This window comes from Brassica rapa, chromosome A02 (assembly GCF_000309985.2).
Source record: "Brassica rapa cultivar Chiifu-401-42 chromosome A02, CAAS_Brap_v3.01, whole genome shotgun sequence".
NCBI lineage: Eukaryota > Viridiplantae > Streptophyta > Magnoliopsida > Brassicales > Brassicaceae > Brassica > Brassica rapa.
The window spans coordinates 1621455-1633968 of NC_024796.2; the positions used below are offsets into that span (position 1 = coordinate 1621455).

Consider the following 12514-nt stretch of genomic DNA (forward strand, 5'->3'; position numbering starts at 1 on the left):
TTTTATCCAATCATCTCACCCGCTTTCCATATTTCTGGATATGTCAATTATCCTTTTTAAATTGTTAAAATTTTATTAGTTTTTAATGGTTACAGAACATTCAACTTTAGAACGCGAGAAGATAAAATAGAATAGAAATGATAAAGTGGGGAAATATATTCCCGATAATAAAAACAGCAACATCTAGTTCATTACTCATACCACCTGTAGCATTAAATACTGTGTTATTCTAATCATCATTCGTTACTTTATGCTAAAATAGTTTTCAATTCTTGGTTTGCTTCGATGAAGACATTAAGCACGATGAGCTCTTCCTCCTCGGTATACATCTCACCTTCACGTTCGATCTTTCTTCCTTTTCCTCTTGATCCTTCACCTCCTTAGCCATATCCACAACCTTTGATCTGTTCAAATATTAAAAGTTTAGTCACACTTTGATTATTTTAATCGTTGTTAACTTCTTATATAGCTATATTTGACCTACTAACCTTTCCTCGTTGAACGAGTTGGATCGTCTCAACGTGGGTTGTGCCGTGACTCGTTCATGACTCACTGACTCAACGATGCTGCCGCTGAAATACTCTTTCTCCTCCGCCTGAGGATTCCCGAACCTCGGATTCTCCGACATGAACCTTATCATCTCACGTTCGTCTTCCACGACAGCCTTCTTCACAACGTTCTTGCACATGACACCTTTTCGAAGACTCTCTTCCTTTGGTCTCGAGTTCATCAGACTCGGAGCGTAGTGCTTGGCTATGTGCCCGCACGAGATCATCTGGAGCCAAATCGACCCGCGAACCGATCCGGGACACACCGGGTCACCGTCCTCGACCCGCTCGGCGGAACGAGTCAACTCGGACGAGTCAGACCGGACCGGCAGGCTCTCCTCCGTCTTGACCAAGTTAGATTTTTTCTCGGTGAATTCGATTGTCTCCGTGTAGATTCCACGAGAGCAGCGAGACTGCGGCGTTGTGGAGGATGTGTAGCTGGTTTTCTCTTCGGAAAGTCCGTACTCTCCGTCTTCTTCTTCTTCATCTTCTCCGACGTAGAGCTCTGAGTCGTCGAACGACGTCGTTCTGTTTTGAAGTTTTGGTTTTAACCTGAGAAGTCGACTTTTTGGCGCTTCTTGATTTGGACCAGACAGTGTTCTCTTCACATGTGTCTCTTCAACATTCTCTACAAAAAAAAAAAATTACAAATTTAACAAAATTAAAAAATTAAAAAATACTCAATTTTGCAAAAAGACTATTATGATGAACTCACCGGAGATCTCAGACCCTTTCAACACATACTCACCACAGTTCGACGGATAAATCACATCGTTTTCAGCTAAATCATTCCACACGAATCCATTTCTATAGCTCCTGATGATAATATCGAAATAAAATGTATAAATATTTCGCCTTTGGTTACAGATTTTGCCTCGGTTTTAAAGCAAGCGTTACCTTTTGCATGACCAAGCGTATAGTGATGGCATGTTCTTCCCTCTCAAAACAGTAAGCCTGTTCATCACATCTTCAATGAAACACAAACACAAAAAAATTGAGCTACTAAACTGTGATCACATAACCAATGATGAACATAAACAAAAAGATATCGACGCTTAAGAAGCATAAACAGAGTTAAAATGATATTTTTATATACCTCTTAACCGGAGATGCTGGTTAACCGGAGTAATGACTTCGATGAAGTGAGGGTGTTCGAGGTGGCCATTTCTAGTGAGATAATAAACGACTTGGACTCTTCTGAAGATTGGTCTCTTTGTCTTGGCCTCCTCTTCTTCATCATCTTGCTGAAGATTTAAAGACCTTATTAGCCTCTCTGGACTTTTGTTGCTCTCTCTGCCTCTTCTTCTTGCAGCTTCCATCTTTTGTGTCTATGTCCGGACAGGAGATGAGAATTATTAACACACAGACTGTTCTTTATAAAGAAAAATGTATGTGTGAATTGGCTTCTCTCTGATAGAGCAGAATTGGCATTAGAGATGAGTACAACCATACCTGACAACGACTTGGCTTTACTACCTGATGGTACATTGGTATAACCCGGTCCAGTCCAAATTTATCCACCTGTGATTTTATCTGAAACAAAACCAAAACAGAATTCCTCAAAAAATTAATAAAAAAACAAGCAATAAAAAAATATTTATTTGTATAAAACAAATCAATACGGGTTGGTCTTACATGGGCTAAATACCGTGCCTAGTCCTAATCTTAAAAGGTTAAACCCGGTTTGGTCTTAGTAAAACTAGACAAGTTTGGTCACTATGCTTTGGACTCACTGTCACCTAATATAACACTTTACGCATTATAAGATTTGGTTGAGTAATGTCTCTTTAACGATATTCTTACATTGTCGAATGTTTAGTCTCATTAAATTTGTTTCATTGCCTAAATTAGGATAAAAAGATGCATGCTAAAAGTTGTTTCAGAGATGACGATGAGTCAAGATCAGTGTGCTTCAAATGGAAATTTGACTTTTAATGACTTCATTATATAATTAAAAATAAATAAAAGTTGTAATTCTCTTTTATTTTAACACCTCAAGTCTTTAAGATAAGAGAGTTCGAGAATCTAGGTAACTACAGAGGACACGTGAGGGTTCTATACTGCTTTTGTGAACTGTACTTCTCATTACATCCGTTAAAAACAGACCAGGATGACAGGTCAATACAAGGGTAAAATCATTTATGATGGATCTTGTAATCTATTTTTTCTTTCAAATTATTCTGACTATTTGAAAATTTTGTTAATTCAATAATCTTTTATATTATGTAAATGACGGTAATAAAGTAATAAACTAATAATGTAAACAATTAAAGTGAAATACGTTTATTATAAACTAATACACTTGGTGAATTTGGGGTGGTAAATGAAAATAGAGAACGTGGATGTGTTTTTTTCTCTAACCCTTTTTGTTCCTGAATATTTCCTCTAACCATTTTGCATGGACATAACAAAGTTCTCTGGGCGTGGAGTGGCCCATCTACTTAACTTCCTCACCAGCTACCAAACAAAAAAAACTGTCATTTTACGTCTGAATAATCTCATATGAATACATGTTGTGTTTATAGAGTAAACCATATAAATAAACATTTTTTAAAAAAAATATTGAATTACATTATTACTTTTGAAAATAATTGATGATCAATATTGATATAGAAAATGCAATATTTTGATAATTGCAGAATAAACATCGTTTTCTATAAAATAGAGAAAAATCTATATATATTTGAATATCACATGCAGTCTTTGGGCTTCAGAACGTTACATGTCAACATAATAATAAATTAAAACATTATATATATCACAAATTTCTCCATCTATCTATAACACAATGATTCGAATGCATGTGAGTTTTTTTTTTTTTGTGCTAAAGGGTTTGAATGCATGTGAGTTTTACTAGATTGAAGTTGCTGTAATATTTAAAATCTTTCATTCAATTCATACGTCTTTTTCGATTTGTATATATATAATAGATATTGATCTTAACAATGTAAGAGTATAGTTGAATAGTAAAGTGGCCTATTGTTTTAGCTGAACAGAAAGTTTCGACTTTTGTATTCGTAGTTGCAGCTACACAATGTAGGCAGGGTGGTTGGTATGACTTTGTTCAATTATTATCACCCGAAGGTCACAAATTATATTATCTGCATTTTTCACCTTCTATTATTAGAAACAGTTGAGCCGTCAAAAACCACAATAGAAATAGTTGAAAAATAGTAAAATACTAATTAAATAACGTGGGCTAAGTTGCGTTGAACAAAAAGCCCAATATAGGCTCACTAAAGAAAAGGCCCATTGTTTATTACATATCACACACCATTGTTTCCGTTGGAAGCTCTTTCGAAACACTCTTCGAAGTCTCCGTCCCCTTCTCTCGAGATCAATTGACAATGGCTGCCTCCAACTCCATTTTCACCATCTCTCCGTCGAGAAATGTTGCACGTATCTCTCTTAACCACTCCGTATCGCCGCCGTTGAGTCTTCCACTCAACAGATCAAGCTCTGTCGCGTTTCGTCCCAAGCCACGATCCAGCTCGCTAGTCTTATGCTCCACCGATGAATCAAAGATCACTGCGGAGAAAGAGATCCCAATAGAGCTCAGTAAGCTTACCATCTCATAACATTCTGATTACAAATCGAAAATTTTAATTAAAAAAAAAAATTGGCAGGGTACGAGGCTTTTCCGACAGTGATGGACATTAACCAGATACGTGAGATATTGCCTCACAGGTGAATAATTTTATTACACACTGTTTCTCCAAACTGAAGTTGTTTTGTTCTGATTCGATGTCTGGACTGGTTGTGTTATGTAGGTTCCCGTTTCTGTTAGTGGATAGAGTGATAGAGTACACACCTGGTGTATCTGCTGTAGCTATCAAAAACGTTACCATTAATGATAATTTCTTTCCTGGGCATTTTCCTGAGAGGCCCATTATGCCTGGAGTCCTCATGGTTGAGGTAAAATCTCATTGCAAGCTTCACTCCTTTTTTTGCTACTTGATCTTTAGAGATCTTGGCTTTGCTTAGGCTGGGGTTAATAGAGAGTAAGATTAGCTTGTTTTGAAGGATACCCCTGGATCATACCTTTATATCAAGAGTTGCTCTATTACGACATAACTAAAGCCAGTAGCATCTATTCCAGCCAAAATACATGATGAGTCTCCTAATGATTTCATGCTACATAGATTTTCAGACATCTTGTACTTAAAAATTATTCAAAGCATTAAAATATACTTTCTCCGTTTCATAAAAAAATGCATGTTTTAGAGAAAAAATATATTTTTTCAATTTTTTCAATGCATATTAGCAACTATTAATGATTGATTGTGAACTTCAGAAAGATTAATTGTTATTACTGAATTTTTTATTGGTTTATAATGCGACAAATAGATAATCACAAAAAATTACAGATTTAATACTGAAATTTAATATATTTTATTAATGTGTGAATAATCTAAAACATAAATCATTTTGAGTCACAGAAAATTTATGTTTTGTTTCCACAGGCCATGGCTCAGGTGGGAGGTATAGTGATGCTACAACCAGAAGTGGGCGGATCTAAAAGCAACTTCTTCTTTGCTGGAATTAACAAAGTCAGATTCAGAAAGCCTGTGATTGCAGGTGATACTCTGGTGATGAGGATGACGCTTGTGAAGATGCAGAAGCGGTTTGGAATAGCGAAAATGGAAGGGAAAGCATACGTAGGAAACACTGTGGTATGCGAAGGAGAGTTCTTGATGGCTATGGGAAAAGAAGAGTAGTGATCATGTTCTCATGCCTTTTGCTTTTATCTCTTACCCCTTGTGTTCTACGAGTTATCACACACTTTATGTCTCATTCGAAAATATTATTTCCCTCAGAATTCAAACATATTAATTGAATTTTTTAACACAAAAGTATTCTTCATGTATTTTGAATTAAAAAAAATCGTTTTTAAGATTAAAATTTAAATTCATGATGAACTTAACATCATATACCTCTTTTTAACTTGAATTTTAATTTTCTTCATTTTCACAAAATATATCACGTTTCTTTTTATCTTACACATACAGTTCAGTCTCATTTACATTAGTCATCAAATTATTTACTTATCAAACTCTTAAATTTTACAGAAATACATATGTACAAAACGAAGCAACCAAGTAATAGTCAGAAGTAAATCATATTTACAGAAAGAAACAACTAAGTAATAAAATCATATGATAAAAATATTAGTTCTGTGTTGTTGACAAAAAAAAAAGAGAGAATAGTTTTGGCTTTTAGTTATGTTCTGAAATGAAACAGAAAAATATTATTTAAAAACGATACAAATCTGGATCTCAGACCTCACGTTTGTTAACGACTTTTAATTCAGCACGAGACACCAATATTTGGCTCGGCAATATATAATATAAGGCTTAAATAAGAAGTCAACCCTTATAAAAAGGTACTTATTCATGAAAACATAAAATGAAGCAAAGCTAAATGAAGCGGATCTCCTGACTGATCTCTTCTTCACTTGTACTCGAGAATCATATTGTTCTCTGGAGCAAGTCCAACACAAGCTCTGAGTATGTTCTCAAGCATTGCACGCTGCTTCGACAAAGCGTTCACAACTGGCGTGCCAGGTGGGACCTGCATTCATTAAAGTTGAGTGACTAATTTAAATAATGTTGCAAACATTCAGAAACGGCATTATGTTTTGCTTTGGTTCCCTTACCAATGGTGCCTTGGAGAGGTAACTCAGAAGAGTAGCCACTGGATGGAAAGAATGGAACTTTCCCTGCAAAGCAAATATTAAGATAAATTACTAATGCCTCGATGTGTTTCACACAAATGCAAACACAAACGAACTAGGAACATGACGAAATCATTGAGTTATTAATGATGTTGTAGACAATAGCAAACCTCATTGTCGGCCTTGAGCTCGATCCTGGTGGTGAGCTCGGCGAGAAGAACAAGGTCCAAAATAATGGGAGCAGCCAAGAGAGAGTCTTCACAAGTGTTGTGCATCACAATTGTGTTCTTCCCTCCCATGAAAATCTCTGACGTGTACTCGTCCATGGCTCTCTTGCTGTCTCCAACATATGGCACATACTACAATACCATCCAGTGTTACATTCTTTATGTATATATTCCAACTTATACGTTTTAAACGTTAATATATCTTAACTTTCTGTCATTTTAGAAACATTAGCCTATACTATCATATATATATAAGTAAAAAAAAGTTGTGTTGTTCTTGGAAATATGTTCTTATGGTACTTTGGATATTGTCATATACTCATATTAGATGAACTTGTTAAAAGGGTAAGTCAAACATATGATTAATAATTGTAAGTAAAATATAATTAATCACCTTAATGACGACAACATGGTCAGGGTGTTCACCGGAATCGAATAAAATACCATTGCTAGCAACCATGTCGTCGACCACATTGCTCTTAGAAATCTCCTTAGACCGGAATGTCTGCGGCGCCGACAAATTCATGCCATCGTTGTTTCCAAGGTGATTGTAGCTCACTATCGAGGTTGGCTATAGCATATTCGTACATATAAATGCAATTAGTTTCATTTTGTAACATTAGTATATATAAATGATAAATAAACTTTTATTAGTATGTACTTTGATTCCAGCGCCGACAAGGAAATCGACGAGGACAGATTTCATCTTGGTCTGACCACTCTTGAAGTCATCACCACCGATCAAGCTGTTTCTCTTGATTGCTAATTCAATAAGCCCTGTGATATATGTACATTTTTTATTTTAGTTAATGTGATTAACTATGGGAAAGTGATTATGGTTAATACTATCTATAGTTTATTTAATTACCGGGGACAAAAGTGTTTTGTGGGCTTCCATTGATGAAAGGAACGTTCTCAAGAACACAAGCAATGGCGTAGAGTGTAGAAGGAGAAATCTCAGCCTCATTCTTGTCCAAAGATGACATGAGATTCTCCGTCGTGTCGTTAAGACCAGCCACCACATTGCTGTATCTTTCTGTGTTGGCCGTCCATAGCACCACCACCTTGTCCACTTTGTTTTTCTCTTTGAAATCCCTGATTGTAAAATAATGAATTTTCTTTTAATTAGCGATCATGCTGTATTCATTTGGACAAACCGCACATATTAATGAAAATAATGACTAAAATTAATATGCAAATTGTAGACATAAGCCGTTATATTACCTGATGTCCTTGATGACTTGTTCTAGCTGTTCTTTCTTGGTGCCTTTGATCAAGTGGTTGGCACGGGATCCCTGGTTAGCTGCGATGAAATCTGGGTCGTAGATTCCAGGGAGGGGGACCATGTGTTCCATGAACGGACGCAGCTGCTTTTGGAGGTCGATGTCTAGGACCTTGGCTCGTCCCATAGCGTCTGCTAAGTTCATATCGCTTATGTCCCATCCCCCAAACACTATTTCTTCCGGATTAACCTATCATATTCAGAACCCGTTAGTAATTTTATTTGTTTCTCTCTCTCTTAGAATAAGTAGTACTATATTTATAAATTTTAAACATATTATTTTATTTTTCTTAAAAGCTAGTAAAATAACACTAATTTTTTGGTCGTGTAAAACATCACAAATATGTAAGTAAAATTTTTAAAAACAAAAGTATATTGTACCATGGGGAGAAGACTTTTGAAGGGAGCATAGATTTCTTCCCCATTAAATGATCCTACCCGGATAGAGGATGCTTGGGTTAATGACCCGAAATAATTAGCTTGTTGCACTTTCTCCTTCGTAGCCCAGGATATTCCCCTGCCACCAATTGATTTATTTATTTTTGTTATTTAAAAAATAAATCCCAACTTGTGCATAGAATAGAATAATATCCAGTTGCGGGAATATGAAATAATTTATTAAGAGTAATTCTTGGGTTCACCCCCTAGGATGAACCTCTAGGTTCACCAACCAATAGTATTTGATTATTTGATATTTGATATCTTTTAAAAAAGGAAACAACATTGAATTTTCAAATAAAATTATCTTTTTAAAATAAAACAATAAAAATACATAAAAATAGTTTAAATTTTAATAACACTAAACCCTAAATCCTAATCACTAAACCCTAAACCCTTGGGTAAACACTGAACCCTTGGATAAATCATAAACTCTAGAGTTTAATTTTAAATATTTTTGATTTACAGTTTATGATTTATCCAAGGGTTCAGGGTTTACCCAAGGGTTTAGGGTTTAGTGATTAGGATTTAGGGTTTAGTGTTATTAAAATTTAGTTTTTAATGTATGATTTAGGGTTTAAGATTTTCAAACGTTTAGAGTTTATCCAAAGTTTAAGGTTTAGGGTTTAGGGTTTAAGATTTAGGGTATAGGGTTTAGTATTTTGCTGAAGACTTAAAAATATTTATTTATTTATTTTTTGTAACTATTTTTATGTATTTTTATTGTTTTATTTTAAGAAGATAATCTTATTTGGAAATTCAATGTTGTTTCCTTTTTTAAAAGATATCAAATATCAAATAGTCAAACACTATTGGTTGGTGAACCTAGAGGTTCACTCTAGGGGGTGAACCTAAGAATTACTCATTTATTAATCCACTAGCGATAAGACACAAACAGAACTTTATTCCCATTTGAAACAGTAGTATTATAACTAAACAACAACAATTAATTTTGTCAGAGAATAATCAAGAATAAACAGTTTTACTCACTCGCGATTGGCGATAACACCAGCGGTAAGAGTAGAACCATTGTTTCCTCCCCAACCAACGAGCATCACTCTGCGATAATAGATTTAGACAAAACAAAAACATAGTTTATAAGCAATATAAGAAAAAATTAGTCAAAAAAAAAACAATATAAGAAAAAATATTGAACCCTATGATACAATTGTTAATATAATTATAAAAGAAGAACGAATATTAATATAAGAGCAAGAAGGTATTAGAGAAGAGGAAAAAACCCAAGTTTAGGAACATGAGTGTCGGTCTTAAACTCATATTTCACGGTTTTTGGCTTCACGGTCCATTGATACGCGCCGTTTTTGCTCTCATGAACAAGCTCAGTGGTTTGGTAGTCGTACACTGAATGAATCTCATTCTCCGTGTACTTCACTTTTGGAGATTCAACCTTGAAGCTTTCAATGAACATTTTTGCCTAATCTTTTTCTGAAGGAAACTTTGAGAACTGTTTTTGATGCTTCTGAAGGAGATGCTTCTGAATGCTTTGCGATTTGAGGACCAAACTCGCTTTTATAGACAAATGGACATTTAGTATTATTATTTCACCATAAATGTCAATATAGTTTTTTTCTCCCTTTTATTATCATTATGTTTTATAGAGTGTAAAAATGATTAATTCTTAAGACATTTTTAAAAATAAATTACTTAGAATGGAAACACTATAAAAGGAAACGAATCTTATTTGACTAGAAAATAATATAGTAAATTAAGATTTATTTTGTCTTAAATGACAAATCACAAGATATTTTCTATAATATTATTTGAAAAAGCACTATATGCGTTTATGTTAAAAAAATTTTTTGCTAACTTTTGGCGCTTATGTTAATTGTTACAATGGTTGATCAATCATAGAGTAACATTAATGAACTAAAGATAATATATGTAATTTTTTAGATTTTACTTTTTAATTCTTTTCAAATAGCATATATAAAAAAAAGAAAACATTTATTAAAGGAAACAATTAATTTTTTAAACAACTATATTTTTTACATAATATGATTCATAAAAAAAGCTCACAAAAATAAATTTCATATTAAAAATAATATTTATTTTAAAACAAATTTTCGGCATTTTAAAATGTTTATAATCAAAGAATCAGACTTTGGAAAATGTAGTTTACCTATTCTTGACATATATAGCAAGTTGACGAACAAAATCTAATAAATTTATATGATATATTCAGTGAGTATATATTGCGTATATCTTTTTGTTTGGTGTATTCAATGGTTTAACATTTGATTTTATCGAGTTTGTTTAAAACAACTTCCAAAATCGAGAATATAATAGAATACTCGCAATCAAAAGATCTTTGTTTCTTGTAAATTTTGGATTATGGCGAAGATATGAAGTTAACATTGTGTAAAATACTAAGGTCCAAACTTATATGGGCTTTTGTTGTTGCATCTTTGAAGCCCATCTAACTTTCGGAAGATTATCAGGATCTACCGTGTACGCGCGCGGTGAACACACGTGCGAGTAGATAAAATGAAACGTGTTTATGGATTACGTTGACAGTTAGGTGAGTATTGCTGACAACTTAACTCGTCGAATATAATACTCAACTCCACGTAGACTTTTGACATTGAAAGGAAAAAATTACTCTCTCTCTTTTCTTTTTGTTCCTAAATCTATCAAACAAAGGTTTTTAAGTTTCATTAATTTTTCATAATAATAAATTTTTTGGATTCAGATTTTTGTTTTGTTTCATAGGTACCTAAACTAAAAGAGTTGGAAAAGAACCTAACAATTGTCGAGGAACAAAACTTAGAGTTATCCAAATCGAAACCATGATGTCACAAATTTGTTTCATATATGGACCCCGATGATATTCGCATCAGATTCTTACTTCTTACATCTGCTGCAAATGTAAACAAGATGTCACTTATTTATTACTAATATTATTTAGTAGGAAAGTGATCCGTATGCCCATGCTTACTCCATATGCCAAACATCATGCAGTTGTCTTCCATCTGATGTGTTTCTCCTCACAAACTATATTTTAATTTCAAAACTTTTCTGTGATTAAGAAGATACAGAGTTAAAAAGATGTTTAAAATGTTTGTGTTCACAATGTTATTGTTGCAAAGGAGACAGCACATGTTGTTGATCTGGCCTACTCAAAATTGCTTAGTTGAACGGTTATACGTTAGGTTAATTTCCCAATTTTAAGCTCTAACTGAAGAATAATTACATTTTCGGATATTCAAAAGAATACAAATTTTGATTGGTAACATGTAGTACACTTGATTTAAGTTGACTTGAGCATATAAATCAAAAATGTTACCAATCATGAATTAGTTTTAAGATTTTGAAGTTGTGTTTGAGTTATAATTAATTATTATTGAGTTACAATTTTGACTTATAGCCTTTGTAAAAATGATAACTCAAATCTTAAATCTACATCAACCAAAATATCATGTATTAAGATTTAAGTTATTGAAAATTTTGGGTTTGTCAATTAACTACCCACTACCTTTTGAATATTAACAATTTTAACAATTTACAATACATATAAGCACTTAGCCCTACGTTTAGTTATATTATTTAATATAATAATAAAATATTATTTATATTTATGAATTTTATTTTTTCACTATTCTTATTAAAATATTATTTATATTTTAAAAAATAATATATACTGTAACTTATACATCAAAAATGTTACCAATCAATAATATTGATAAAATAGTAACTCATATTTTTACTGCGAACTCACTACATAAATCTACAGTTTATACCACATAGTTTTTACTGCAAACTACATCAAATCATACATTTTATTGTAACTCAACTCTAATACTACATGTCACCAGTCGAAGCCTTTAAAATTCGCTAAAAGGAAAACATAAATACATGCGCAACAAAGATCTCGAGGGCTTTGACTTTGGTCTGGATTGAGACCCATGAAGTTCGAGGCACACATATAGTGTCATCTCCACTTGCTCCGACCAAGACAAAGACATTTCATCTATTGGCTGTGGCATAACCACTTCACTTTTAAAACCCATCACACGTTCCATCATTGGCCTATCCACAAGTCCGAATAATGTAAACATATAAACCATTTCAAGTATTCAAGGTCGAAACAATTTATGATCAGATTTATCTATCAAACCTCATAAACTATGTTTTCACCTATCGATCATAAAACGTGTTGATAAAAGCACCATTTCATTTTCACCTACCACGTCATTCTCAGGTATCCAAAGTAATTAATAATTACCCATATGTTTAATTTATAGGCATTTTTTACTCGTTGGATATTCTGAAAAATCAAGATATTCATATTCAATCTGCTTCCTTATGATAGTAATAACCCAAGATA

The 12514-nt window shown here is 33.3% G+C and overlaps 3 protein-coding genes across 4 annotated transcripts; 1 reads left to right on the forward strand and 2 right to left on the reverse strand.

Annotated features, from left to right (window-relative positions):
* Positions 1-53: 53 nt before the first annotated feature.
* Positions 54-3162, reverse strand: LOC103850340 (protein UPSTREAM OF FLC). 2 transcript variants are annotated; one of them, XM_009127078.3, is made up of 5 exons: positions 1645-3162; positions 1446-1515; positions 1297-1364; positions 489-1176; positions 54-404 (listed from the first exon to the last, which is right to left on the reverse strand). In XM_009127078.3, the coding sequence occupies exons 1-5, from the start codon at positions 1865-1867 to the stop codon at positions 266-268; spliced, it is 1188 nt and encodes a 395-aa protein (XP_009125326.1). In that variant the 5' UTR covers positions 1868-3162; the 3' UTR covers positions 54-265. The 2 variants fall into 2 exon arrangements, with proteins under 2 accessions (XP_009125326.1, XP_009125325.1); XM_009127077.3 differs by having other exon boundaries at positions 1264-1364.
* A 491-nt stretch (positions 3163-3653) lies between these two features.
* On the forward strand, positions 3654-5401 carry LOC103850337 (3-hydroxyacyl-[acyl-carrier-protein] dehydratase FabZ). Its single transcript, XM_009127074.3, has 4 exons — positions 3654-4106; positions 4175-4235; positions 4319-4463; positions 5012-5401. The coding sequence occupies exons 1-4, from the start codon at positions 3896-3898 to the stop codon at positions 5264-5266; spliced, it is 672 nt and encodes a 223-aa protein (XP_009125322.1). The 5' UTR covers positions 3654-3895; the 3' UTR covers positions 5267-5401.
* Positions 5402-5746: 345 nt separating this feature from the next.
* LOC103850336 (probable inositol 3-phosphate synthase isozyme 3) lies at positions 5747-12436 on the reverse strand. The gene is made up of 10 exons (XM_009127073.3): positions 9411-12436; positions 9160-9228; positions 8113-8248; positions 7674-7921; positions 7318-7544; positions 7111-7226; positions 6844-7020; positions 6393-6581; positions 6205-6267; positions 5747-6119 (listed from the first exon to the last, which is right to left on the reverse strand). The coding sequence occupies exons 1-10, from the start codon at positions 9596-9598 to the stop codon at positions 6000-6002; spliced, it is 1533 nt and encodes a 510-aa protein (XP_009125321.1). The 5' UTR covers positions 9599-12436; the 3' UTR covers positions 5747-5999.
* Between the last annotated feature and the right edge of the window lie 78 nt (positions 12437-12514).